The 25,213-nt window shown below is 52.4% G+C and overlaps 3 protein-coding genes across 9 annotated transcripts; all 3 read left to right on the top strand.

Annotated features, from left to right (window-relative positions):
• The first annotated feature begins 2,912 nt into the window (after window positions 1-2,912).
• On the top strand, window positions 2,913-10,872 carry TNFSF12 (TNF superfamily member 12). Of its 3 annotated transcripts, none has more exons than XM_060081644.1 (7): window positions 2,913-3,172; window positions 3,330-3,380; window positions 3,960-4,032; window positions 4,704-4,757; window positions 4,845-4,880; window positions 9,811-9,935; window positions 10,109-10,872. In XM_060081644.1, exons 1-7 carry the CDS (start codon window positions 3,014-3,016, stop codon window positions 10,358-10,360), a joined length of 750 nt encoding a protein of 249 aa, XP_059937627.1. In that variant the 5' UTR covers window positions 2,913-3,013; the 3' UTR covers window positions 10,361-10,872. The 3 variants fall into 3 exon arrangements, with proteins under 3 accessions (XP_059937627.1, XP_059937625.1, XP_059937626.1); XM_060081642.1 differs by having other exon boundaries at window positions 2,930-3,172; window positions 3,333-3,380; XM_060081643.1 differs by lacking the exon at window positions 4,845-4,880 and having other exon boundaries at window positions 2,930-3,172.
• A 108-nt stretch (window positions 10,873-10,980) lies between these two features.
• TNFSF13 (TNF superfamily member 13) lies at window positions 10,981-14,718 on the top strand. Of its 5 annotated transcripts, none has more exons than XM_060081636.1 (7): window positions 10,983-12,312; window positions 12,505-12,549; window positions 12,655-12,733; window positions 12,887-12,934; window positions 13,078-13,196; window positions 13,408-13,546; window positions 13,806-14,718. In XM_060081636.1, the coding sequence occupies exons 1-7, from the start codon at window positions 12,055-12,057 to the stop codon at window positions 13,913-13,915; spliced, it is 798 nt and encodes a 265-aa protein (XP_059937619.1). In that variant the 5' UTR covers window positions 10,983-12,054; the 3' UTR covers window positions 13,916-14,718. The 5 variants fall into 5 exon arrangements, with proteins under 5 accessions (XP_059937622.1, XP_059937619.1, XP_059937620.1 ...); XM_060081641.1 differs by lacking the exon at window positions 12,505-12,549 and having other exon boundaries at window positions 10,991-11,826; window positions 12,083-12,237; XM_060081637.1 differs by lacking the exon at window positions 12,505-12,549 and having other exon boundaries at window positions 10,987-12,312.
• A 445-nt stretch (window positions 14,719-15,163) lies between these two features.
• On the top strand, window positions 15,164-24,459 carry SENP3 (SUMO specific peptidase 3). Its single transcript, XM_060082900.1, has 11 exons — window positions 15,164-15,400; window positions 16,245-16,970; window positions 19,205-19,444; window positions 19,540-19,651; window positions 20,038-20,185; window positions 20,315-20,362; window positions 20,778-20,855; window positions 22,876-23,013; window positions 23,203-23,286; window positions 23,409-23,459; window positions 23,914-24,459. The coding sequence occupies exons 2-11, from the start codon at window positions 16,256-16,258 to the stop codon at window positions 24,022-24,024; spliced, it is 1,725 nt and encodes a 574-aa protein (XP_059938883.1). The 5' UTR covers window positions 15,164-15,400; window positions 16,245-16,255; the 3' UTR covers window positions 24,025-24,459.
• The last annotated feature ends 754 nt before the right edge of the window (window positions 24,460-25,213 follow it).

Raw genomic sequence — 25,213 nt, 5'->3', positions numbered from 1 at the left:
CCACCAGGAAAGTCCCAACATTGATTTTTTTTTTTTTTTTTTGGCTGCGTTGGGTCTTCGTTGCTGCGCATGGGCTTTCTCTAGTTGCAGCGAGCGGGGGCTATTCTTCGTTGTGGTGCTCGGGCTTCTCATTGAGATCACTTCTCTTGTTGCGGAGCACGGGTTCTAGGTGTGCAGGCTTCAGTAGTTGTGGCTCACGGGCTCTAGAGCACAGGCTTAGTAGTTGTGGTGCACGGGCTTAGTTGCTCCGTGGCATGTGGGATCTCCCTGGGCCAGGACTCGAACCCATGTCCCCTGCATTGGCAGGTGGATTCTTAACCACTGCGCTACCAGGGAAGTCCCTTAACATTGATATTAACATGACTATTCCACTGCCTTCATTGGCATAACATTTTTCCAAGAGACTTGCCCAGAAAGATGAATGTTGCAAATTAACTTTATTGCTTATTTATTGCTGACAGTTTGCACCCTAAGACTGTTTGAACCCCTCACCTCAAAATCCTCATTATTCTGTGTTCATTCTAAACTATCACGCCATGACCCTTCCCCAACCCTAATCAACCCCCGCTCCTACCCCATCATGGAAAGACTCTCTCCCTTTAAATGAGATTTGAGTCTCAATAAATGTCATGGCCTTACTCATCTCCCTGTGAAGTGTTGTCAGACTGTCAAGGGGTAAGCAATAAACCTGGCTTTATCTTGTCAATAAAGAGATATCTTTATCTTGTCAAAAAGATATCATCAGGGCTTCCCTGGTGGCGCAGTGGTTGAGAGTCCTCCTGCCTATGCAGGGGACATGGGTCCGGGAAGATCCCACGTGCCGCGGAGCGGCTGGGCCCGTGAGCCATGGCTGCTGAGCCTGCACGTCCGGAGCCTGTGCTCTGCAATGGGAGAGGCCACAACAGTGAGAGGCCCGCGTACCGCGCAAAAAAAAAAATAGATATCACGAGGTTGCTCTCGTGATATCTGGGGAGCCAGCATTTGACAAGGTGCTGGGAGCACAGTAGTGACTGATGTCCTCATAGAGTTTATTGTTCGTCTTTTTTTTTTTTTTTTTTTTTGCTGTACGCGGGCCTCTCACTGCTGTGGCCTCTCCCGTTGCGGAGCACAGGCTCCGGACACACAAGCTCCGCGACCATGGCTCGCGGGCCCAGCCGCTCCGCGGCTTGTGGGATCTTCCGGGATCGGGGCACGAACCCGTGTCCCCTGCATCGGCAGGCGGACTCTCAACCACTGCGCCACCATGGAAGCCCTAGAGTTTACATTCTAGAGATAGATGATAAGCAGATAAACCAGGAAATATGTAATTTGTATTTTACAATGTAGTTGGATAGTAGCCAAACAGATCATTACAAATTACCAACAGATCATTACAAAATAACTAAGAAGGAAATAAAGAATAGAGAACGGGGGAAGTTGGGAACCTAATTTTAAAAAATGATCTAGAAAACTCTCTTTGAAGTGACTTGAACCAGGGGTGAGGGTGGTCTGAGTGTTCCAAGTAAGGGGAATAACTGGTGTTGAGACCCTGAAGCAGGAAGGTGGTTCAGAAAGGTTCCATAACAGAAAAGAAACCAAGTCAGGAGGGCAGCGGGGGAGTGGGCAGGACTGAGCAGAGGGGGAAGGAAGAAGGGTCTCCACATCCTTACCTTGTTCAGAACCACTGCTTTACCTTGTTGTTTAACTATGACTTTTGCAACAGAATTTTTTTCTAATACAGTACTTTTCTTTGCAAATATGCAGAGGTGAACACTGCATAGTTTAAATGAACTTTGGAGGGTCTTACCGTTTACAAAAGTGTATTCATGGCAAAAAGGGTCCAGCTTTTATGAAATTCAACTGAGTAAATTTGAAGGTCTAGCTGGCTTTATTCAACATTCACGAATCGGGCAGCATCTCATTTAACATGCAGAAAGGCCTCTGAGGAGTTGAACCAAATGGATCTTTTATAGGGACAAGGCATTTATTAGCAAAAGAAAAGACAGGATTGTTTCAGGCAAGGTCCCCTTGCCTTTGGGGCCAGGAAGTCTTTTGGAGACTACCTCACTAGAGTGGATCAGGAAATTCCAGACTGATTGGTTGAAAACTCAACTCCTGGGAGAGGCTGTAACTGCAATTAGGTTAGGTATTACGTTTTGGTTTGGCAACGTGGCTTAGCGCCACGTTAAATTTAAAGAGTTCTTGTAGCTCCAGTTGAGCTCAGGTTAGCCCTATTATTTGTTTAAGTGGCTTCTGTGTTTCTAGAGAAGTGCATTTGGGGAACACACTTGGCGGGGTTAGGGGGGCGATGTTTCTGGCACACAGGTCTAGAAGCTTGCTCTCCCCAGCTGCTTGACCCCAGGCTTTAAATCAACTACCAATTGATTTGCTAAAAGAAGTGAAAACCCAACCCGCGCTAATGGATGCCCTCAGGCTCTTTCCCTCCCTTGCAGGAAAGAATTGTCTTTCGTGCCGCTGCTAAAATCCAAATGCGCCTTGGCCTCTGACCGTGTTGACTGAGGGATTGCCTAGTTACCTTGGTCTGGCGGCCTAAATTAGCAATCTCGCTTGGGCAGGGCTAGACCTGCAGGAGCTGCAGTGCTGTCGCCCCGGCCACCCGTACACAGCCCGAGTGGAGTTTCTGCTCCTTTCAGTCCTCGCTCCCTCTCTCCCGCCGGCTGGCCGCGTGGAGGGCGCTCAGCCGCACACCCCATCTCGCCCACTGCACACTCACACAAACACTGCCCCGCTTTTCCACGCCCGGGCGGTGCGTGCCCCCCGGCAGGGACTCGCTCTGTGGTCTGCACGCGGAGCGGCGCGCGCCCCGCTCCGTGCACTGCTCTCGGCCGGGCTCGGAGTCTAATCTCACACACACACAGTGTCCGGCTTCCTGTCCTCATCACCCCCCCACCTCCCGCCCCGTTTCCCTGGCCCCTCCCTCTCTCCAGCCCGATCCGCCCGCCGGCTCCCCCTCCCCCGATCCCTCGGGTCCCGGGATGGGGGGGCGGTGAGGCAGGCACAGCCCCCCGCCCCCATGGCCGCCCGTCGGAGCCAGAGGCGGAGGGGGCGCCGGGGGGAGCCGGGCACCGCCCTGCTGGTCCCGCTCGTGCTGGGCCTGGGCCTGGCGCTGGCCTGCCTTGGCCTCCTGCTGGCCGTGGTCAGCCTGGGGAGCCGGGCATCGCTGTCTGCCCAGGTGAGGCCCGCCTGCACACCCCTCCCTGGGCAGATCAGGAGCGGACTCTGCCGAGCAGCTGATGGGGCCGGGTGGGCCGAGGGCAGGGGGCCAGGAAGATGGGTGGAGGGTGAGATGTCAGGTGGAGAAGGACAGGGTGACGCTGCCTCCTTCCCAGCAGGAGCCTTCCCAGGGGGAGCTGGTGGCAGAGGAGGACCCCGACCCGCTGGTGAGTGGGGGTGGGTGCTGGCCTCGGGCTGCTGGGCATGGGAAGTGTGTGCCGGGTGAGGATGCAGGATGTGCCCCGGTTGTGCCAGCCGTGTGCGGAGGTGTGCACCAGCCGCGCCATGGGGCATGGGTACGTGAGAGAGAGGGTGACAACTGTGTGTGAGAGGTTTGTGCTGCGCTTGTGTCAGCCGAGTATGAAGTGTTTAGTGGCCGTGGTGGAAGTGGGAGTGTGTGGGAGTCTGCGTGGGAGAGGGATGCTGGCTGTGTGTGTGGTGCGTGTACCCACTGTGCATGCTGACTGGGTGTGGGCGTGTGTGCAATGTACCAATGGCTGGTTGGGCGGAGCAGAATAGGGGGATGTGGCTGGTTGTGGGAAGAGGGGCGAGGGCTGCGGCCTGACCCTGGAACTTGCCTCCTCATGGCCCTGGCCACTCTTGGCTGAGAGGCTTGATCCCTCCCTAAGACTTCTGTGCCTCTTGCTGGCTGGGGCCTCTCGTGACGGCCCCCCTGTCGGTCTCAGTTTATGTCTCTGGGAGTCCCTGGCAAGATCCTGGTTTAGCCCTGCCCTTAATGTCCCTAGGACCTGAATCCCCAGACAGAGGAGCGCCAGGATACCCTGCCTTTCCTGAAACTGGTTCGGCCTCGCAGGAGTGGTGAGCAGCCCTTTATCCCAACCTCAGGAATAATAATAGCGGCTGGTCTGTGGTGGCTTCTGGACTCATTATTGCCTTTGTTCATCATAACAGCCCCGTGAAGCAGGCAGAGCAAAACCCATTATCCTCATTTACGGATAGAGAAACTGAGGCCCTGAGAGTAGAGGGAGGGGGTTCAGAGTCATGGAAACTCGAACCTAGAATTCTGACCCTCCCTCTGAAGCTCCTTCCATGGCATAGACCTGCTTCTCACTTCAGACCCTACCCCAGATGTGAAGGCGGGATGGCCAGGAATTAGGAGAACCCCTGGGGTCCTGATGAAGATGAGGTGGGGGAGTCAGAGGCCTGAACCCCAAGAAGCAAAGAGACTGATGAGTGGGGTGACTGTGTGATCACGTATCCAGGTTTGCGGGGCGCTGTCCTGGCTTACACCTGTTGGCTCAGAGCGATGATTAATTACACCCCTATTGCTCTCAGAAGCATCCCAGTTTGGATGATAAATTAGCAGCGGCTCTACCTATGGAGGAAGATAAGGCCTGAGGTTCTGAGGCCAGGAGTCTAGACGAGAATAAGGATGCCAGAGTTTTGAGGGGGATGGGGCTGAGAGAGCAGCTCCTGGCCCCTCTAGACGTGGGGACTGCTTTGCCCATCTGTCTTTCTTTGATTCTCAGCACCTAAAGGCCGGAAACCACGGGCGCGCAGAGCAATTGCAGCCCACTATGAAGGTGGGTGACCTTGAGCCACCATGCCCAGGGAGAAGGGGTGGCAGAGGGGCAGGGCGGGGCTCACCAACCCTTTCCTGTGTCTTACAGTTCACCCACAACCGGGACAGGACGGAGCGCAGGCGGGTGAGACCCCATCCCCACCTCTGAGCTCTTCCCTGACCTCCATAGCACTGACCTTCTAGACAAGGGCCCCCCCAAAACCTTGACTTCCCACCCTCATCCCCGCCTTCAGCCTCAGAACCCCAGAAGCCAGTTCAGGAAAGTGCTTAGGGCTCGCTTCTCTAGGCTCCCGAACCTGAACTTTCTCCGTGACTCAGACATAGGACCCTGGGGGAGGCCCCTTCCCCTCCCAGAGCACAGGCAGATTCCCCCGCCCAAACCACCAGCCCAGCTTCTCCTTTAGCCCTCGCTTGTCTCCAAGAAACATCTTTGATTTTTTTTTTTCCTCTTCTTTGCCCTCCATATTCCAAGAGTCTTCTTGCTCTGATCAGTTTTCTCCAAATGTTTCCAGTCTCTGCTCTTCTTTTCCATCCCTACCCCACTCCCCACCTCAGCGCCATGACCTCGGAACCTCAAACTCATTCTCCAGTCCCTTCCCTATTCTAGACTTTCCCCGCGCCTACTCTGTCCCACCTGTGTTGCTAAGCTAAGCCCCCCCTGAAGCCCGCCTTCCATTATCCTGTTGCTTTTCTGCTTGGATTGCAGCCTCTCCCTGGTCTGCTCTCAACCTCTTTTCCTGGCACACCTTTATGCCTTCTCCACACTTGCTGGGCTGACACCCCCTCCCCATCAGCGTGCCTCGTCTGGACTTTGCACATCCTGTTCTCTCACCTGGAATGCTCTTCCATGTGAGAGGTCAGGAGGCAAGACATGAGAGTGGCTTAGTCTAGGGGTCTGGCAGCAGAGATGGAGAGACGTAGATGGATTCAGTGTGTGGCTTGAAGATAGGGTTTGCTGTGGGGATGAGAAGGATAAGGGAGAGGGGGGGAATCAGAAATGACTTCTAGATTTTTAACTTGGGCATCTTTGAGAATAATGGTGCCATTTATTAAAATGGGGGTTAACCAGGGAGGAAATAGGTTGCGAGGTGTGTAAATTAATAATCGAATTTGAGATCTAATAATAACTAAGTGGCTACATAATAATAAACAAGTGAGTTTCACAAATAGATGGCTGCACACGGTAGAGTACACATCCTGGGCAGGATGTGTAGGGTCAGGAGTCATCACCAGATGGGGGTATTTAAAGCTATAGGTCTGGATGAGATACCCAGGGGAAAGACGGGCTCCATAAGCGAAGCCCTGAGGTTCTTGGACCTTTACAAGTGAAGCAGAGGAGGAGAACCCAGCAGAGACTGAGAAGCAGCCAGAGGGAGGGGAAGAAACCCAGGGAGGGTGGTGTCCTGGAGTCTCGGAGGGGACACAGTTTTAAGAAGGAGGATGTGGCTGTGTTGAATGCAGATGACCAGTCACATGAGATGAGAACAGACAAATGACCGCTGGGTTTGGTAACATTAAAAGTCAACTGGTGACCTTGACAAGGGCGGTGTCGGTGTGGTTAGGATGGAAGCCAGCACGGATTAGGTTAAGAGAAAATGGGAACTAGGAATCGGAGACAGTGACAACCCTTTCCAGAAGTTTCTCTGTGACAGGAGCAGAGAAATGGGCCAGGAGGTAGAGGAGGATGTGAATCAAGGAAAAGTTTGGTCCTTTTAGTGATAAACAATACTGCATGAGTCTTAGCTAATACTTATTCAGTGTTTAATCTCATCTAATCCTCCAAACAGTCCTGAAAGGAAGATAATCCAATCATCTCCATTTTATAGATAGAGGTGATGTAACTTGTCCGGGTCATGATGATTCTAAGAGGTGGAGCCAGGATTTGAACCCAGCTAGTGTGTGCTTGTGTTCCAGACATTGTATGAGAGGCAACTGCTGGTGCGTGGGTGGGGGAACCTGCAGGGCAACATCAAGAAGGTGGGAGGGGGTGGGTTCCAGAAGGAAGAGAGGGACACATCATGCCATCACCATAAGAGGCTCAATGGCAACCATTAGAACAGGTTGGTTTGTGGTTTCGGTGGCAGGACGTGGGGGAGCCCTTACCTGATGACTTCTAGATCCTCTGGAGAACGAGGGAGACAGGGGCAGGAGAGATGGTGCTAAAGCAAGTGTAGTGGGGGAAAGAAAGACGACTGCCATGCAGTAAGGAATGAGTTGTGACTGTGAAACTGAGTGACACCACGGTCCCAGACACACCATGCCCTTAGCCACAACCAGCTCAAACTGGTTCCCTAGCCAGGAATGCCCTCTCTCCTTCTCTCCCCCTACTCTTCCTGCCCCAGGCCGACGACCTTCCTCCCTTCTATGGACCATTTATTTCAGCGGTTACCCAGACATTCATTCATTCGTTGACTCAACACACACGCCCTGAGATCCCACTGTTTGTAAGGACCCGGCTAGGTGCCCACAGTGAATAATACCCAGACCTATTTACAAGGAATTGCTGTCCAGGAGAAGAGACAAGCATATAAATTTGTAAATTACAATGTGATACAACAAGAACAATAAAGAAAGTAGCCAGAGGCTCATGGTGGCACAGAGGAAGACCACTTTACAATGGAGTACGGGACTCCTTCCCCAGGAAGGTGTGGGCCTTGAAGTGTGAGTGTGAGATGGACAGGGGGCAGGGGCCACTTGTGCAAAAGCCCCAAGTCTGCCAAGAGTATGATGAGGCTGGGGGACCGGAGCAGCTCGATGTGGCTGAGGAGACAGAACTAGAAGAGCAACATGGGGTGAGGCCAGAGAAGAATATGGAGCCAGGTCACAAATGGAATCTGGAAGTTATCCTGAGGTCAAAACAAGAGAGACAGGCTCGCATCTGCATTTTAGAAACGTCACTCTGTGGCTCTGTGTCGCGTAGCGAGTAAACTGGACCAGGCAAGACTGGAAACAGGGAGTCCAAAGAGGAAGCAGGCTGGGAAGAGTCCCAGTGAGAAGGGGCAGGGGCCAGACCAGGGAGGGAGACAGCGCTATTTAGGTGCAGAATTGCTGGAAACTGGTGATCAGTGAATGAAACTGGTAAAGGAAAGAGTGGCTTGGGTGCCTGGTTAAGAGGTAGAACCAGGAACCCAGTGTGGAATGCAGACAGTCAAGCAAGTTTGGGATGGGGGAGGACCAGGCTCAGTTTTCATCTAGGTGAGTTTGAGGTGCCAGGGGCTATTCTGATGGCAGGCAGGTAAGCAGAGTCAGGAGGGGCAGGAAAGGGCAGGGCTGGAGACTCAGGTTGGAGTCTGCAAAATAAAGCCCAAGGGAACCCCTAGGTGGGGATGAAAATGCCCTGCGAGCATTATGTTCTCCTTGAGAAAGCAACAAGGACAGCGCTCTGGGGCAGGCAGAGGGTGGGGCTGCTGGGGAAGGAAGCTGGCCAGGCTACTGAGATGAAGCCAGTGGAGCCCTGGAGAGTGGCCCGTGGACCCAAACGAGAGAGCTGTTGCCATGGCCGCTTCCTTCCCTCTATCTTCCCATCAGCGTGTGCTTGGTGCCCACTCAGGGCAGGCCCAGCTCCAGGGTCTGGGGTGCAGTAACAAGACCAATACCTCTGCCCCCTGGGGGAGTCAGACCCCAAACTATCACAGAAGGAAATAAAATGATTTCCCTCCTTGGTGACTGCTGTGAGAGAAACGGGGTGGGTGGAGGAGAGATTATCGGAGACGAGCTATTTCAGGCTGGGAGGACTGGGGAGGTCTCTCAGAGAGACCAGTCTGACAGAAGGGGCCAGGCAGGGGGGGAATCCTGTGGGGAGGGAAGAGCAGTAAAAGCCCTGTGGAAACAATGAGCTTGGTGCGCAGCAGGAACAGAAAGTGGGCCGGAGTGGCTAGAGTCTTGTGACTTGGAGGAATGTGTGAGATTAGATGCGAGAGGTAAACAGGGGCAGCCCATAGAGGACCTGGGAAGCCACTTGAGACGCTGCTCTGTCATTTGATTATTTATCTTCTTTACAATTTGCAATTACCCTCACTCTAGACTTTTTTTTGTTTTTGGTAACAGCTTTATTGAGATATAATTCACATTCTATATAATTCGTCTGTTTAAAGTGTACAATTAAGTTTTTAGTATATTCACAGAGTTGTGAGATCATCACTACGGTAATTTTAGAGAGTTTTCATTACCTCGAAAAGAAACCCTGTACCCTTTACCCACCACCCTATTTTCGTGATCCCCCCAGCTCTAAGCAACCACAAATCTACTTTCTATCTCTATATATTTGCTTACTTGGACATTTCATAGAAATCATATAATACGTGATCCTTTGTGACTGGCTTCTTTCACTTAGCAGAATGTTTTCAAGGTTCCTTCATATTGTAGTGTGTATTAGTATTCCATTTCTTTTTTCTGCCCCCCCCCGCCCCCTGGCCCCAGCACGTGGCTTGTGGGATCTTAGTTCCCCAGCCAAGGATCGAACCCACAACCCCTGAAGTGGAAGTGCAGAGTCTTAACCACTGGACTGCCAGGGAAGTCCCATTACTGCATTTCTTTTTATGGCTGAATCATATCTCACCGTATGGACTTAACACAATTTTCCTTATCCATTCATCAATGGATGGACATTTGGGTACCATTTTATTATTTTTAATTTTTTTTTCTTTTTTCCCCTCTTTTTAGCTTTTTTTTCATATTTTCCTTTTCTCTTATTTTTAATTTTAATAATCCAAGTAACGTATGATTCAAGTAATGCATAGATACATTCTCCAACTAGAAGAGCAAACAATACAGACACAAACTATAAAAGCCCCCACGCTTCTTCAATCCTCCTCTTCTCCCCAGAAGTGGCTGGTGACAACTTGCCCTGTTTGCTTCTGGTCATATATGTTGGGTTTCTTCACCGAACTTCCTATTACACTCCCAGCTCCCTAGGCCCTGGAGCCTCCCTTGCCCTGGGCCCTCTAGATATCTTCTGGGTAAGGTAGGCCCAAAGGTTTATAAACTCAGTGGCTGGGGAGTGTGAGAAAGTTCTATAAAGGGATTTCCCCCTGTCTCTGAACATCCACATTCAGGTGTGGACGGGACGGTGAGTGGCTGGGAAGAGGCCAAAATCAACAGCTCCAACCCACTGCGCTATGACCGCCAGAGCGGGCAATTTATGGTCACCCGGGCTGGGCTGTACTACCTGTACTGTCAGGTAAGCCCCACCTGGCTCCACGGGTAGAGCAGGAACTGAGGGAGAAGGGCTGGGCTTAAGGGGAGGGGGCAAGTTAAAGGTGGGGAGGCGGAGCTTGGGGTCTGGGCTGGACAGGAGCCCAGGGCAAGCAGAGGCCTGGACTCCGCCCCCCCGCCCCCTCCCCCCTCCCCCAGGTGCACTTTGATGAGGGGAAGGCTGTCTACCTGAAGCTGGACCTGCTGGTGGATGACACGCTGGCCCTGCGCTGCCTGGAGGAGTTCTCGGCCACAGCGGCCAGTTCCCTCGGGCCCCAGCTCCGTCTCTGCCAGGTGTCCGGGCTGTTGCCCCTGCGGCCAGGGTCCTCCCTGCGGATCCGCACCCTCCCCTGGGCCCATCTCAAGGCTGCCCCCTTCCTCACCTACTTTGGACTCTTCCAAGTTCACTGAGGGGGCCCTGGTCTCCCGATGGTTTGCCAAGGCCGCTGGCTCCCCACGGCAGCTCTCTGAGCACCCAAGTCCCCTCTGCCCACCCTGAGCGGCCCCTCCCCCAGATCTGCCTCTCCCTCTGTAGGCTGCCAGGGCATGCTCAAGAGATGTCCATGCCACAGAAATAGTCCCCTCATCTCTTGACAGCTCCCCCGCACCTCCAGCTCCACCTCACTAGCTCCCAAACCCCCATTTATCTCCTGACTCCCTACCCTGGCCGCAGCCCCCCCCAGGACACAGTGTTTACTGTACTCTGGGTGACGATGGGTCCTGAATACCCCTCCTCAGGCACTGAGAGGGGCTGGATGCCAGAGAGACTGGGACTAGGCCAGGAGTTCCCGAATGTGAGGGGTAAGAGACCAAGACATGATAATTCCTCCCCTGATAATTCCCTGTGGATTTTTAAAACAGATATTATTTTTATTATTATTGTGACAAAATGTTGATAAGTGGATATTAAAGAGAATAAGTCATGGTCGCTCTCTTTATTGGGCCTTAGGGGACATCCTCGGGGTAGCTGAGGGCCATGCGAAGGGGGTCTGGGAATTGGGGAGTGGGGGGCAGGACGCCCGGGATTCCAGGGCGATGTCCAGGCTTGGGAGTGGGGACCTACATGCCTCTAACCCCCAAGCATGAGCAGAGAGTCGAAAGGCAAACTGCCAGGAAAAAAAATCAATCCTCTGCCCAAGGTCCAGCAGAAGCAGCCTCATTTACCTATAGGAGGCGGGCTTCCTCCTGCGGGGAATCCCTGGGCTGGGAGGAACAGCAGCCCTTCCTCCTGGCAGCCTCGGAGACTTCAGCAGGTGCTGGCACAAGCCCTGGCTGGGACGCGGGGTGGGAGCAGGCCCAGCATGGGGGCTCAGGGGCAGGAAGCGGGACGCCAGGGCCCGGGAACACGGACACCTGCGTCCTTGGGCCCAGGGAGGAATCCTACAGTGGCAGGGTGCATGGGCTGTCTCTTTCTCTCTTTGTCCAGAGCCTTATGTAAGAGCTTTTCTTGGGAAACAGGAAGTCCTGCCTGCCAAGTTCAGCACACAGGGAGTAGTGCAGGCCTTATTCCAACACACCCGGCCTGGCCTTAACCCCAGAACTCAGCCAGTTTCTTGCTTCCGCGACCCTGGTTCTCCTCCCTGCTGACGCCCTCCCCTTCTTTCCCACCTTTGGTCTCTCTCAGCAAACTGCCCCCGAGATCTGGCCTGTGCCCGGGCCAGAGGGTCTTCCACTCTCACCCCTTGACCCTCAATGCTGCCCAGCTCGTCCCTCCATCCCGGCTCCTGGCACCATGCCCCATAGCCAGCCAACCTTCCCTCCCCCACTTCTGGGGCCGCCCTGGGGTTCCTGCGCTCTGGCCGCTCCTCCTGGGTGTCACTGGCAGCCCTGTCCTTCTTAGAGAGACTGACACCAAATTCTCCTGAGGCTGGAGGAGGGTGAGGGGTCTCAGGACAACACTGGCCCCGCAGCGGGGTGCCAGGAGCACCAACAGTGCCCCGAGCTTGCTTTCTGCCTCCCTCCTTTTTATTCTCAAGTTCCTTTTTATTTCTCCCTTGCGTAACGCCCTTCTTCCCTTCTGCACCACTGCCTGCACCCCGACCCTCCCCGTCACCTCCTTGCTACCCCACTCCTGAGGCTACAGCTGTTGGCAGGGTCCCCAGCTCATGCCGACCTCATCTCCTTCTTTACTAGCCCCCAAAGGGCCCCCGGGAGACATGGGGGGCCCAGTCCGAGAGCCGGCCCTCTCAGTTGCCCTCTGGTTGAGTTGGGGGGCGGCTCTGGGGGCTGTGGCTTGTGCCATGGTTCTGCTGACCCAACAAACAGAGCTGCAGACCTTAAGGAGAGAGGTGAGCCGGCTGCAGAGGACCGGAGGGCCCTCCGAGAAGGGGGAAGGGTATCTGTGGCTGAGCCCCCGGGAGCAGGTGAGTGAGGGGAGAAGGGTGTCTGGAAGAGAAGGATGGGTGGCAGGGTGGTCTCCAGGCCTCTTGGTTCCAGCCGCCTGGTCTGCAAAGTTTTCAGTGGGTGCAAGAGAGGGTCCCAGGTTTGGAGGTCAAGGGAGCAACCATTCCAGGAAAGGAAATTGTTAAAAGATTAATGCTTCTCGTACCTAACAGATCCTGGAGGACAGCCAGCACCAAGACTCAGGTTGCTGGGGAAAGGTGCAGGAGAGATGTGAGGCATTCGCGGGGCGGGGGAGGCCTGGGGGAAAGGCTTCCTGGGACCCTTGCATCTCAGCCTAACCCTGACCCTCTTTCCATGGGCAGAGCTCTGATGGCGTGGAAGCCGGGGAGAATGGGGAGAGATCCCGGAGGAGGAGAGCAGTGCTCACCAAAAAACAGAAGAGTGAGGCCCCCGGGGTGCAGCAGGGGTGGGAGGTGATCGAGCAGCACGGGGATTTGGAGACTGAGACCCTGAGCCAGGGGTGAGGGTGGAAGGCTGACAACAGGGCAACGGGGGCAGGTGGGCGCCGCTGAGATTTCCTCCTTCTCTCCCCAGAGAAGCGCTCAGTCCTTCATCTTGTTCCCGTTAACATCACCTCCAAGGGTGAGCACTATTTTCAATAATGGCTTTTGAGGAGAGGCAAAATCTAGGAACTGTGGGGCTGGCACGTGGGCCCAAGAGAACGTTAGAGGACAAAGTGTCTGAGTGTGCACAGAAATCCTGACTGCCACACTCCTTGCCTCCAGAGGACTCTGATGTGACTGAGGTGATGTGGCAACCAGCTCTCTGGCGAGGGAGAGGCCTGGAGGCCCAAGGATATGTCATTCGAGTCTGGGATGCTGGAATTTATCTGCTGTACAGCCAGGTAACCCCAAACACCCCCCGAGCCTCACCTGAGGGCCTGGAGGCCTGTTCTCCCAAAGCCTTATGCCCCAGCACTGAGGGTTCCCAACTCCGATGCATACCCAACTTAGAGGGCCCTTCTTCATTCCTCGGCTCCCTTGTCAGGGCTCCTGAGGCCGCCCAGACCTGAGCCACACTATCCCGTTTTCTTCATCTCCTCCCTTCCCTGCCAGGTCTTGTTTCATGATGTGACTTTCACCATGGGTCAGGTGGTATCCCGGGAGGGCCAGGGAAGGCAGGAGACTCTATTCCGATGTATACGAAGCATGCCCTCCAACCCCGACTGGGCCTACAATAGCTGTTACAGCGCAGGTGAGAGCCTGAGAGGTGGGTGAGCAGCGGAGGGTGGATGCGAGGAGAGCAGGGGATCTCTGACCTGGGGCACTGGTGGTGGGGGGCTACAGCAGGGGGTTGGAAGAAGCGTGGGTGTAGAGGCAGAGCTGAGGAGTGAAGGACAGAATACCTTGGTCCTTACAGGAGGCAGAAACAAGGTTGAGCTGGAGGAGGGTGAAACGTCAGAGTATCCTGATGGCCGTGCTTCACTGAGCATCTCTTTCCTCCTTTTTCTCAGGTGTCTTCCATTTACACCAGGGGGATACCCTGAGTGTCACAATCCCCCGGGCAAGGGCGAAACTTAGCCTCTCTCCACATGGAACCTTCCTGGGGCTTGTGAAACTGTGATTGTGTTGTAAAAGGTGGTTCTGAGCTTGGAAGACCAGGGTGGGTTCATTTTGGAGACAGCCAAGAGCTGACTAGACAAAGGACAGGGAACAGTCAGGAACAGAGGCCTCTTCTGGGTTTGACTGGAATCCCAGGTTTGACAGCTCATGACTCTCCCTTCCTCCTTTGTCCCCCCCCGCCCACCCCCAGGACTTTGAATTCATGGATATTAAAGAGGTAGTAGAATATCTTGCTCTTAGTCTCCATCCAGCCCCCAAATTCTTGAGGGAGTTGGGTGGGGGTGGGAAATGCCCGGCATTGTCTAGACTTGCTCAGGGTCCCACTGGAATGCTTCCAGAACAGCACCACCATCTAGCGGCAATCTGAGACAATGATCCTGCCTATTGGCAGATGGCCCTGAATCCTTCTGCCACTCAGGAAAACTGGTTCTTTACACCACACCTCTCTCTAGGTATCCTCTGCCTCTCCACTCCACAAGAAGCCTCATCTTCACTCTCCTTTCTCCATCTATTGGGGCCCAGTTTCCATCATTGTCTCCAGAGGTGTAATTATTATGCGCCCGTCTGCAGAAGGTGCCCAACGACGACGGTGCCCTTGCAGCCACATCATTACTCTTCGGGTGCCAACTTTTGCCTTTCACGCTCTCCACTGCCCTGTCGCGGCAGGCCACTCTAAGCCTCTCTGGACTGGGAGGGGAGCCGGGGAGCCTCGGATAAATCGTACGCCCTAGTCCTGATCCTGTCTCACTCCTCTGATCTCTCCTTTCTGCGCAAGCCCTGCCTAAAGTTAAAAAATAAAAGAGAATAAATGGAACCTCGGATCCATCTCCCCTGCTGCTGTGCCTCAGCTCCGTCCCCGTACCAGGATCTCCCGGCCCTCCCGGCCCTCCACCGAAGCGCCTCACTGGACCGAGGCGTCTCACTGGACCGAGGAGTCAGGGTCCCCAGCCCAAGCCCGGCGGCGCGTGGAACGCAGGGCTACGCAGCGCGGGGGCGGAGGGCGGGAGAGCGTCACGGAAAACGCAGGCGCAAAAGAGCAAGTGGAGGCACCGCCCCGCACGGCTCGGGTTAAGCGGGTCTGCGCAGGCGTGGGGATCATGGGCGGGACGGTCCCGTGGCGTCTGCGCTCTCGCGCAGGCGGGACTAGGCGCGTGGTGGCCGCGGCGGCGCTGTTCGCCGGCTGTGACGTAATAATTGTGCGCCACCACCGCCGGTGGGCCTGGGGCTCGCGGGAGGGGAAGGAGGAGGACGAGGAGGAGGGGGAGGTGGTGGAGGTGGAGGCTGAAGCAGAGCGAGAGGCGGTTGCGGCGGGGCGGCTCGGCGGGGCGGCGCGCGGCCCAGAAGCACTGGAATCCTGAATTGAGACGGCTACGCCTGAAGACAGCAGGAGTGGCGGGGCAGCCGCCGTCGCCGGAGAGATGAGCCGGGAAGCCTGAGGCCGGAGACGCCCGCCCTCGGGCCTGTCCGCCCGGCTTCCCCGCTCCCGGTGAGGACGCCCCCTCCCCTCCCCCCAGCTCTGCCACGGCCTCTCCCATTCCTGGACCCCATTCCTACCTAACCGGGGCCCAGGAGGCCCTCGAAGGGGCTTTTTAAGGCCCTTGCACGCCGAGCCGCCCGAGCCTGTAGGATCCTACCGGTGCTGGGACGCATTCTGGTCCCCGGGACGGAGCAGGAGAGGGGGCTGGGCCAACCTAGCTCGGCTCAGTTCAGTCCCAGCGCGCCTTGATTCGGCTGCCTAAGCGCCGCTTCGGTTCTGTTTCAGTTTCCTTTAAAATCATTCCCTTTCCATTAGATTTTACCACCTGAACCATATTCCTGGTATCCCCATTCCTTCCTGAGACTACCTGAGCATGCCTACACACCCCACTCATTCCACGGTGATGGAGAACTCTCTTCCCACTCTAGATCACGGTTTTCCTGCGGAAATTGTGTTCTCCTCAGGTGTCTTTGTACCATGTCAGGATTCCCGTACTGAGCCTTCTCCGTTATTAGGCTCTCAGCTAGGACATCCCTGGTGGTATTAAAATAGAGAAGTGGAGCCTGAAAATACTAGGTTTGATCTGGGGATCTGAGAAATAAGAGCCTCGAGGCCTGCCGCTTAGCCCTTCTTCCTTGCCTCTGTCTGGGCAAGAGAGAGATGATGGCACAGACTCTGAAGGGCACCTTGTGGACCATATTAACTAGGAAGATATGAAGTTAGGAGTTTTGAAGCTTTTTCTCTTTTCCTTAGTTTATTTGCATTTGATTGCAGAAGAGGCGTGCTGAGGAAGAGAGGCAGAATCCGGGGTGTAGGATGTTTGGATTCTGATGCTCTAACCTTTGTTTTACAGGTTACTGGAAGATGAAAGAGACTATACAAGGGACCGGGTCTTGGGGGCCTGAGCCTCCTGGACCCGGCATAGCCCCAGCTTATTCAAGTCCCAGGCGGGAGCGTCTTCGTTGGCCCCCACCCCCCAAACCCCGACTCAAATCAGGTGGAGGGTTTGGGCCAGATCCTGGGTCAGGGACCACAGTGCCAACCAGACGCCTTCCTGTCCCTCGGCCCTCTTTTGATGCCTCAGCTAGTGAAGAGGAGGAAGAAGAAGAGGACGACGAGGATGAAGATGAGGAAGAGGAAGTGGCAGCTTGGAGGCTGCCCCCCAGGTGGGGTCAGCTGGGAGCCTCCCAGCGGCCTCGCCCTCCCCGCCCTGCTCATCGGAAAACGTGTTCACAGCGCCGTCGCAGAGCTATGAGAGCCTTCCGGATGCTGCTCTACTCAAAAAGCACCTCGCTGACATTCCACTGGAAGCTTTGGGGGCGCCACCGGGGCCGGCGGCGGAGCCTTGCACACCCCAAGAACCATCTTTCACCCCAGGAAGGGGGTGTGACACCAGAGGTGCCATCCCCCTGCTGTCGTTTTGACTCCCCCCGGGGACCACCTCCCCCCCGGCTGGGTCTGCTAGGTGCTCTCATGGCTGAGGATGGGGTGAGAGGGTCTCCACCAGTGCCCTCTGGGCCCCCCATGGAGGAAGATGGATTAAGGTGGACTCCAAAGTCTCCTCTGGACCCTGACTCGGGTAAGGTGGGAATGGGGCAGAGGAGGGCATGGGGAGAGCTAAGATCCTGGGAGACCGGGAGCCTCTTGCTGTGGTGAGAACTGGGTCTAAGGAAAGTAGGAAGGCAGAGAGCGGGAGGGTCCAGAACAGCAGTGAAATGTCTTCAGCCCCACTTTGAGCAGGAACTAAGTCTGGGAGGAGAGTCAAGGCCGGGATACAGGATCCATAAGTAGGTGTCCTGTGCATAGATGAGAAAGGGAGTCGTGGTTTAGAAAAGTTAGTCATGTCCGCTTGAAGTCCCTCTTCGTGTGGCGTCTCAGGATAAGTGCCCCTGCGTGTACATTTCTAGAGAGTGCCGTTCTTATAGTGGTGGGATGGGATCTCTCTGAGTAGTGGAGTACCTCACCTGGACAGTTGTGTGTGACATTCTCACTCAGAGTATTTCTCTTTCGGAGAACCCCACTAAACAACTTCAGGCTTTCTTTTTATTTATGTATTTATTTATCTATGTTTTAAAAACGTTTGTTTGTTTATTTTGGTTGTGCCGGGTCTGAGTTGCGGCAGGTTTTTTATTTCTTTATTAATTATTTGAGTATTTATCGAGCCTTTGCTGTATGCCAGGTACTATGCTAGGTGCTAGGCATATAGTGGTGAGAAATGTTTCTGAAATTTACATCTCTCTGAATTCCTAGTATTTCTTGCTTTCCTCCTGTTCATGAGTACAGGCATACCTCATTTTATTGCGCTTTGCTTTATTGCAATGCAAAGACATTGCATTTTTTACAAATTGAAGGTTTGTGGCAACACCGAGTAGAGCAAGTCTGTCAGCGCCATTTTTCCAACAGTATTTGCTCAATTCATGCTTGTATCACGTTTTGATAATTCTCGCAATATTTCAAAGTCTCCACCCACGAAAAGATTACAACTCACTGAAGGCTCAGATGATAGTTAGCATTTTTTAGCAGTAAAGTTTTTTTTTTTTTAATATTTTTATTTTATTGGCATATAATTGATTTACAGTATATTAGTTTCAGGGGTACAGCAAAGTGATTCAGTTATACGTATGCATATATTCATTCTTTTTTTAGATTCTTTTCTCATATAGGTTATCACAGAATATTGAGTAGAGTTTCCTGTGCTCTATAGTATATCCATGTTGATTATCTCTATTATGTATAATAGTGTGTGTATGTTCATCCCAAGCTCCTGATATATCCGTCCCCCCACACCGTTTCCCCTTTGGTAACCATAAAGTTTGTTTTTGATATCTGTAAGTCTGTTTCTGTTTTGTAAGTAAGTTCATTTTACCTTTTTTTTTAAATTACGTTCCACATATGAGTGATATCGATATTTGTCTTTGTCTGACTTACTTCACTTCGTATGATAATCTTTAGGTCCATCCTTGTTGCTGCAAATGGCATTATTTCATTCTTTTTTATGGCTGAGTAATATTCCATTGTGTATATATACCACATCTTCTTTACCCATTCCTCTGTTGATGGACGTTTAGGTCGCTTCAATGTCTTGGCTATTGTAAATAGTGCTGCCGTGAACATTGGGGTGCATGTATCTTTTCGGATTATGGTTTTCTATGGTTATATGCCCAGGAGTGGGATTGCTGGGTCATATGGTGGTTCTGGTTTTAGTTAAGGAACCTCCATACTGTTCTTCATAGTGGTTGTACCAATTTCCATTCCCACCAGCAGTGTAGGAGGGTTCCCTTTTCTCCATCTCCAGCATTTATTGTTTGTAGACTTTTTGATGGTGCACATTCTGACTGATGTGAGGTGTTACCTCATTGTCGTTTTGATTTTCATTTCTCTGATAGTGATGTTGAGCATCTTTTCATGTGTAACAAAGTATTTTTAAATTAAGGTACGTACATTTTTTTTTTAGACATAATGCTGTTGCACACTTAATAGATTATAGTAAACATAAGTTTTACATGCACCGGGAAACCGAAAAGTTTGTGTGACTCGCTTTATTACGTTATTCGCTTTATTGTAGTGGTCTGGAAGTGAATCCGCAATATCTCTGAGGTATGCCTGTAGTTAACTTGTCCTCTGTCTTTTATAATCTCTTGGACATAATTATCTCATGCTTTAGGGTTTTCATCCTTCAGAGTTTATATTGGTAGATTTCGTTCCAATTCATCCTTTTTGTGGTCTTATAATTTGTGTGCATCATTTAATCTTCCCATTGGCCTTTGATCTGAGCCAGTTTCTTGCCTCCATTCTGTTTCCCCTGCCCTGCAGGCCTCCTCTCTTGTACTCTGCCCAACGGCTTTGGGGGACCACCTGGGCCAGAAGGGGAGCGAAGTCTGGCACCCCCTGATGCCAGCATCCTCATCAGCAATGTGTGCAGCATCGGGGACCATGTGGCCCAGGAGCTTTTTCAGGGCTCAGATTTGGGCACTGCAGAAGAGGCTGAGCGGCCTGGGGAGAAAGCTGGCCAGCACAGCCCCCTGCGGGAGGAGCATGTCACCTGTGTGCAGAGTAAGGAACCCTAGGGGATCTAGTCTCTTCCCCACAGCTGACTCCTAGATCAGAGTCTGGAGGCCTTACCTCACTTCTCTCTCTCCTCCACTCAGGCATCTTGGATGAATTCCTTCAAACTTACGGCAGCCTCATCCCCCTCAGCACTGATGAGGTAGTGGAGAAACTGGAGGACATTTTCCAGCAGGAGTTCTCTACACCTTCCAGGTGAGGCAGGAAAGAGATGCTCTTTGGAAGAGGGCTGGGACCGGGGAGATGGAGTGAGAATGCTGCTGCCTTTTCTCCCATAGGGATGTAGTCGGGGAGGAGGAGGGAGCTAGAACTGAGGGGAGGAATCTGCAGGCAAGGTGCCAGGCCCCTGTGAGCCAACCGGGAGGGGCTTTACGTGGGACCCTGAAATACCACGTGTACCTAAGTATTCATGTGCCTCTTACTGGGGAGTAAGCCTTTAGCAAGTCCTCAAAAGGACCCATGACCGAAAAAAAGAAAAAAAAAAAAGGTTAGTTTTAGATTCTTATTCTAGGCAGTAGAAGGTACTTCTGTGTGCCCTAGCCCCCTCGTCTCTTGTGTGACTCCACCCTTGGCCTACCCAGGAAGGGCCTGGTGCTGCAGCTGATCCAGTCATACCAGCGGATGCCAGGCAATGCCATGGTGAGGGGCTTCCGAGTTGCCTATAAGCGGCATGTGCTGACCATGGACGACCTGGGGACCTTATATGGACAGAACTGGCTCAATGACCAGGTAAGGAGGCGTGCAAAAACAGGCCCAAGAGGGGATTCAGGGAGCAGGGTGTCTGGGGCCCTCTGCATGGGGGAGCCCTGTACCCATGCCACACCCTCCATGGCAAGTGGCCTCCCATCTTCTCCCCAGGTGATGAACATGTATGGAGACCTCGTCATGGACACGGTCCCTGAAAAGGTAGGCCTAAGCAGATACTTCAGTCCCTGGAAGAACTTCCACAGTTTTAAGCAGCTTTTTCAGTCCCTTTCATCTCTTCCATTTTACGTAAAGCGGGTCTTTCTCCCTGGGGAGAGGCAGTAGAAGGTAATTTGTTCAATTCAAATCTGTAATCTTGGTCCTGAACTTAACAATTCTAGTCCTTTCCTCCAGTCTGTAGTGTTTTTCCCTGATGGCTAACCCCACAGATTGGGGTGGGAAGCTATAAGATGAGGTTAAAAATAGTTTGTGTTTTTACCCTCAGTGAGTTGGACTAGAGTTTGTTGAAACCAGTCCTCAGAGCCATAATGAAATGGAGTGGGCTGGGGAGAGGACACTTAGCAGGAGGGCCTGAGGTCTTTTAATTCCATCCAGCTCTTTTGTATCATTGGCACAGGTGCATTTCTTCAACAGTTTCTTCTATGATAAACTCCGTACCAAGGGTTATGATGGGGTGAAAAGGTGGACCAAAAACGTGAGTTATGAATTCACATCTACTTGTGTAACACCTTGCTTGCCTCTAATGAAGAGTTCTGTTTCCTGTGAGCCCTTTCCTCAACCCTGTTCGTTCAAACTTTCAAGTATTTATTAAATGTCTTCTGTGTGCCAGGTGCTGTTCTGGGCACTAAGGATACAGTATTAAATAAAGAAAACTTCTCGCCTTTATGGGGTGAGAGTAAATATGCAAGCTGAATTTCAGCTAGTGATAAGTGCTGTGAACAAATTAAAACAGTAATGCGGTAGCATGGGGGTGGGTACTTTAGATTGGGTGGTCTGGGAAGGCCTCTGTTAGCTGAGACTTGAATGACAAGGAGCTAACCCTGTGCAGATCTGGGGCAAGGGTGTTCTAAGCAAAGGGGACAGCAAGTACATGGGACACAAAGTGAGAAAGAACATTTGAGGGTCAGAGGGCCTGTGTGGTTGGAGCAGAGTGAGCAAAGGGAAAACGATAGAAAATTTGGTCAGAGAGTAGATAATGTGAGGCATGGAGGGTAGATTTTTTTTTTTTAATAAATAAATTTATTTATTTTTGGCTGCGTTGGGTCTTCGTTGCTGTGTGCGGGCTTTCTCTAGTTGTGGCGAGCGGGGGCTGCTCTTCATTGCAGTGCACGGGCTTCTCATTGCGGTGGCTTCTCTTGTTGCGGAACACGGGCTCTAGGTGCGCGGGCTTCAGTAGTTGTGGCGCACGGGCTTAGTTGCTCCGCAGCATGTGGGATCTTCCCGGACCAGGGATCAAACCCGCGTCTCCTGCATTGGCAGGTGGATTCTTAACCACTGCGCCACCAGGGAAGTCCCGAAGGAGGGTAGATCTTATTCTTTGTGTTCTGAGAAGCCATTGAAGAGTTTTAAGCAGGGTGGGAAGTGCCTCACGTTTTAAACTCCTGTTTCAATGATAGATTGAAAGAGGGAAGAGTGGAAGCAGGCAGGCTAAATGGAGTAGCCGAGAAGTCCAGATGAGAAACTTGGACCAGAGTGGTAAAGGTAGAAATAGAAGTAGTTTTATCTAGGATAAATTTTGCCAGTAGAACCAATAGGACTTTCTGATGGATTGGACATGAGAAATGAAGAAAAGATAAGATTCAAGGGATGATGCTTAGGTTTTTGGCCTAAGTTCCTGGGTAAAATAATGAAGGGGAAGGGGAGCCGGCTTGGCGTTGGTGGGGAGTTCTTTTCCCCTGTCCAGGTAGTTTACCTGCTCTCTGATTCAAAGGCCAGGAAATTTCTATAGTGAGGTAGGGCCGTTGACTCCAGCATTTCTTAATTCCTGTCTCCAGGTTCGAGAGCTTTACACCCGCAGGGACCTGGCAGGCCTTCTTCTGGTAGAGGCAGGGTGACATGCAGTGGAAAGAACTTGGCTTTCTATATGCCGGTGTTTAAATCCCACCTCTGCCATTTCTTACTTCTGTGACCTTGAGCAAGTGACTTTACTTTTCCAAGCCACAGTTTCCTGATGCGAACTTTCTCAGAGGATTGTTGTGAGCGTTAACTGATTGAGCATCTGTTAGGTGCCATGCATTGTTCTTAGCGTATCATGGATATTAATTAAGTTTAATCTGTATAACAAACAGGTGAGGGTAGGTACTGTTATTTTCACCCTCTTACAGAAAAGGGAACTGAGGTACAGAGAGTTATTAAGTAGCTTGCCTGTGGTCATATGCTAGTAAATGGAAGAGCTGGGTTTGAACCCTGAAAGTCTGGCTCCAGGATCCTGAGCCTGGGTTCTTAGCTACTAAGCACTTGTACCTTTAATGTGTGAAAAGTACCTGTCCCTGTCCTGGGCTCTCGAGTGTTTGTTCTGCACCACCTCCTCTGTCCTGCCTTCTTCCTTAAGCCCAAGAATCCAGACATCCAGATGCTGAGCCTTGCCTCACAGTCCAGGGGCTGAGTATTGAGTTCTCCCACTTGGCTCCTTGCCTGCTCCTCCTTTAGAATCCTCCTGGCAATAGGCAAGATTCCTGTGCTGTCTTTCCTGACCTCCAGCACTGCTTCCTTAGGTGGACATCTTCAATAAAGAGCTATTGCTAATCCCCATTCACCTGGAGGTGCATTGGTCCCTCATCTCTGTTGACGTGAGGCGGCGCACCATCACCTATTTTGATTCGCAGCGCACCCTGAACCGCCGCTGCCCTAAGGTTTGAGAGGGAACGGGAAAGATGGGCAGGAGGATGTGGGGAGGAGATCCAGTGGCAAGGCATTTCAGGCAGAAGGGTGGGTTTGGAGGCTCTGAGGAGCAACCTGGGCTTGGTGCCTGTGACCACCACAACTTGGGTTCAGTTGGGAAATGTAGGGACATCACTTCCTCCTTTTCTCCATCTACATAGCATATTGCCAAGTACCTACAGGCAGAGGCAGTGAAGAAAGACCGGCTGGATTTCCACCAGGGCTGGAAAGGTTACTTCAAAATGGTCAGTTTCTAGAGGAGGGTTTATGGGGGGTGGGTTTTGGGGGCATGGTAGGAGGCAGAAGTTGAAGCCATACGTGTAGGGTCTCCCCCAGGAGAAGGGCTTACCTTCTTTTTATTCTCTAGAATGTGGCCAGGCAGAATAATGACAGTGACTGCGGCGCCTTTGTGTTGCAGGTAAGCAGATACCAGTTGGGTTAAAGAGTTGGGAGGGAAGCGGGAAGCTGTTCTGCCTTTCTCATTTGGCTCACAGCCACTTAGGGAGCGAGAGTAAGCTTCTGTGTTAGAATGCAGAAACCCTGATTTCATTGTCCTCTCGGTTTCTCCATACCGCATTGGGACTGGGTGTGTGGTCCTTGGACTCTGGCCCTGATATAGCTGCCTCCTGATCCCCTAACGCAAAGTATTTTCTCTGTTAACACTAGGTATTTTATGTACCAAATAGGAACACTGGCTTTAGAGTCAGACTTCTTTTGAGCCCCAGTCTATAGGACCTTGGCTTCCTTTGTGAAATGGGAATGTTCTCGGAAAGATCCAGTGAGATGTGTATCATACAAAATATGTAGCACAGGCCCTGATTTGGGGGGGATGCTCAGTAGATGGTTCTCATGGCCTGCTTTGTTAACACCAGTATTGCAAGCACCTGGCCCTGTCTCAGCCATTCAGCTTCACTCAGCAGGACATGCCCAAACTTCGTCGGCAGATCTACAAGGAGCTGTGTCACTGCAAACTCACTGTGTGAGCCTCGTATTCCAGGCCTCAAGCCCATTCATTAATGGGCAGGGGGACATGGGAGACCCTTCCTTCCCAAGAAACTCCAGTTCCCTTTGTCTCTCTAGCCTCTTCCCACCCAATTCCCTTTGGATTTTCATATTTAAATGTTTTAATTGATTTCTGTATTTTTTTTTCTTTGAGAGAATATTTGTTGATTTCTGATGTTCAGGGGTTGGCCATGGAAAATCCCCTTTTTCCTTCTGTCTACAGGGGAGTATGGCCTTGTGGCCTGGGTGGGGCAGTCATCTCCCTTCCATGTGCAGGGCGGGGGGCAGCAAAATCTGTGCTGGGGTGGTGGGCGGGCAACGGGATTACTGCCTGCCAGATCTTCAAACGTTTTTTTATATATATATATATAAATACCATGGTCCTTCTCTGGTCAATAAAGGATCCTTTGGAGATACATAGTGGTGGTCTTCCTTAAGGGGCCTCAAACTAGTGGATATGCTCTCCGGTTTTCCTCCAGTCAATGCTGTTAGCTACCCTTTCATGGGTCTTGAGACTTACGTGGGGGCCAGCTTTCCATCTCAAGACCATGTCTTCAACCAAAAGAATCCCCCAGCAGGGGGAGCCAGGGCTGGAAGGAGGGAGAGTAGGTAAGCCTCAAAAACATGGGAGCTTGAGAGGTGCTGAAGTTGGGAAAACAGCATACTTAAAGGAGCCCACCAAGATTCATGACAGCAACCCCAAATGCTCTTAAGCCCGTTACGTCAGTTCCTTCATCCTTTCTCCCTCCAGCCCGGGGGTATGGCCCTTGATTCCACGATCCCTGTACATTCGGAGTTGGTGTCCGATTTGTCTTTGCTGCAGGAGAGAACGAAATTAAATGTGGGTCCAGTGGAGACCTGGAGCAGAGGTAGAAGGAAGTGCTGGTCCCGGGAGCCCGGAAGTCCCTGGAGGCTGAAACCTCGCCCCCCTTGCGTGATAGGGTTTGCTAGGCCACATGACCAGGGCACTCTCGCCTCCGCACGTGTAGGGGTGCAGGGCACCAAGATGGCTGCCAGGCCTCGAGGCCTGAGTCCTGTATGTCACTTCCGTACCGGCAAGAAAGGCGGGCCCTTTAGCCAATGAGGCCGCGGGGCGGGCCTTCACCTTGGTAGGCACTCAAGCTATCCAATGGTGGCTGCGTGCCAGAGCGCCGACGAATGAACGTCACG

Source organism: Mesoplodon densirostris, chromosome 18 (genome assembly GCF_025265405.1).
Source record: "Mesoplodon densirostris isolate mMesDen1 chromosome 18, mMesDen1 primary haplotype, whole genome shotgun sequence".
Lineage (NCBI taxonomy): Eukaryota > Metazoa > Chordata > Mammalia > Artiodactyla > Ziphiidae > Mesoplodon > Mesoplodon densirostris.
Note: the sequence above shows the minus strand (reverse complement) of the source record. Positions and strands in the feature narration are given on the sequence as shown.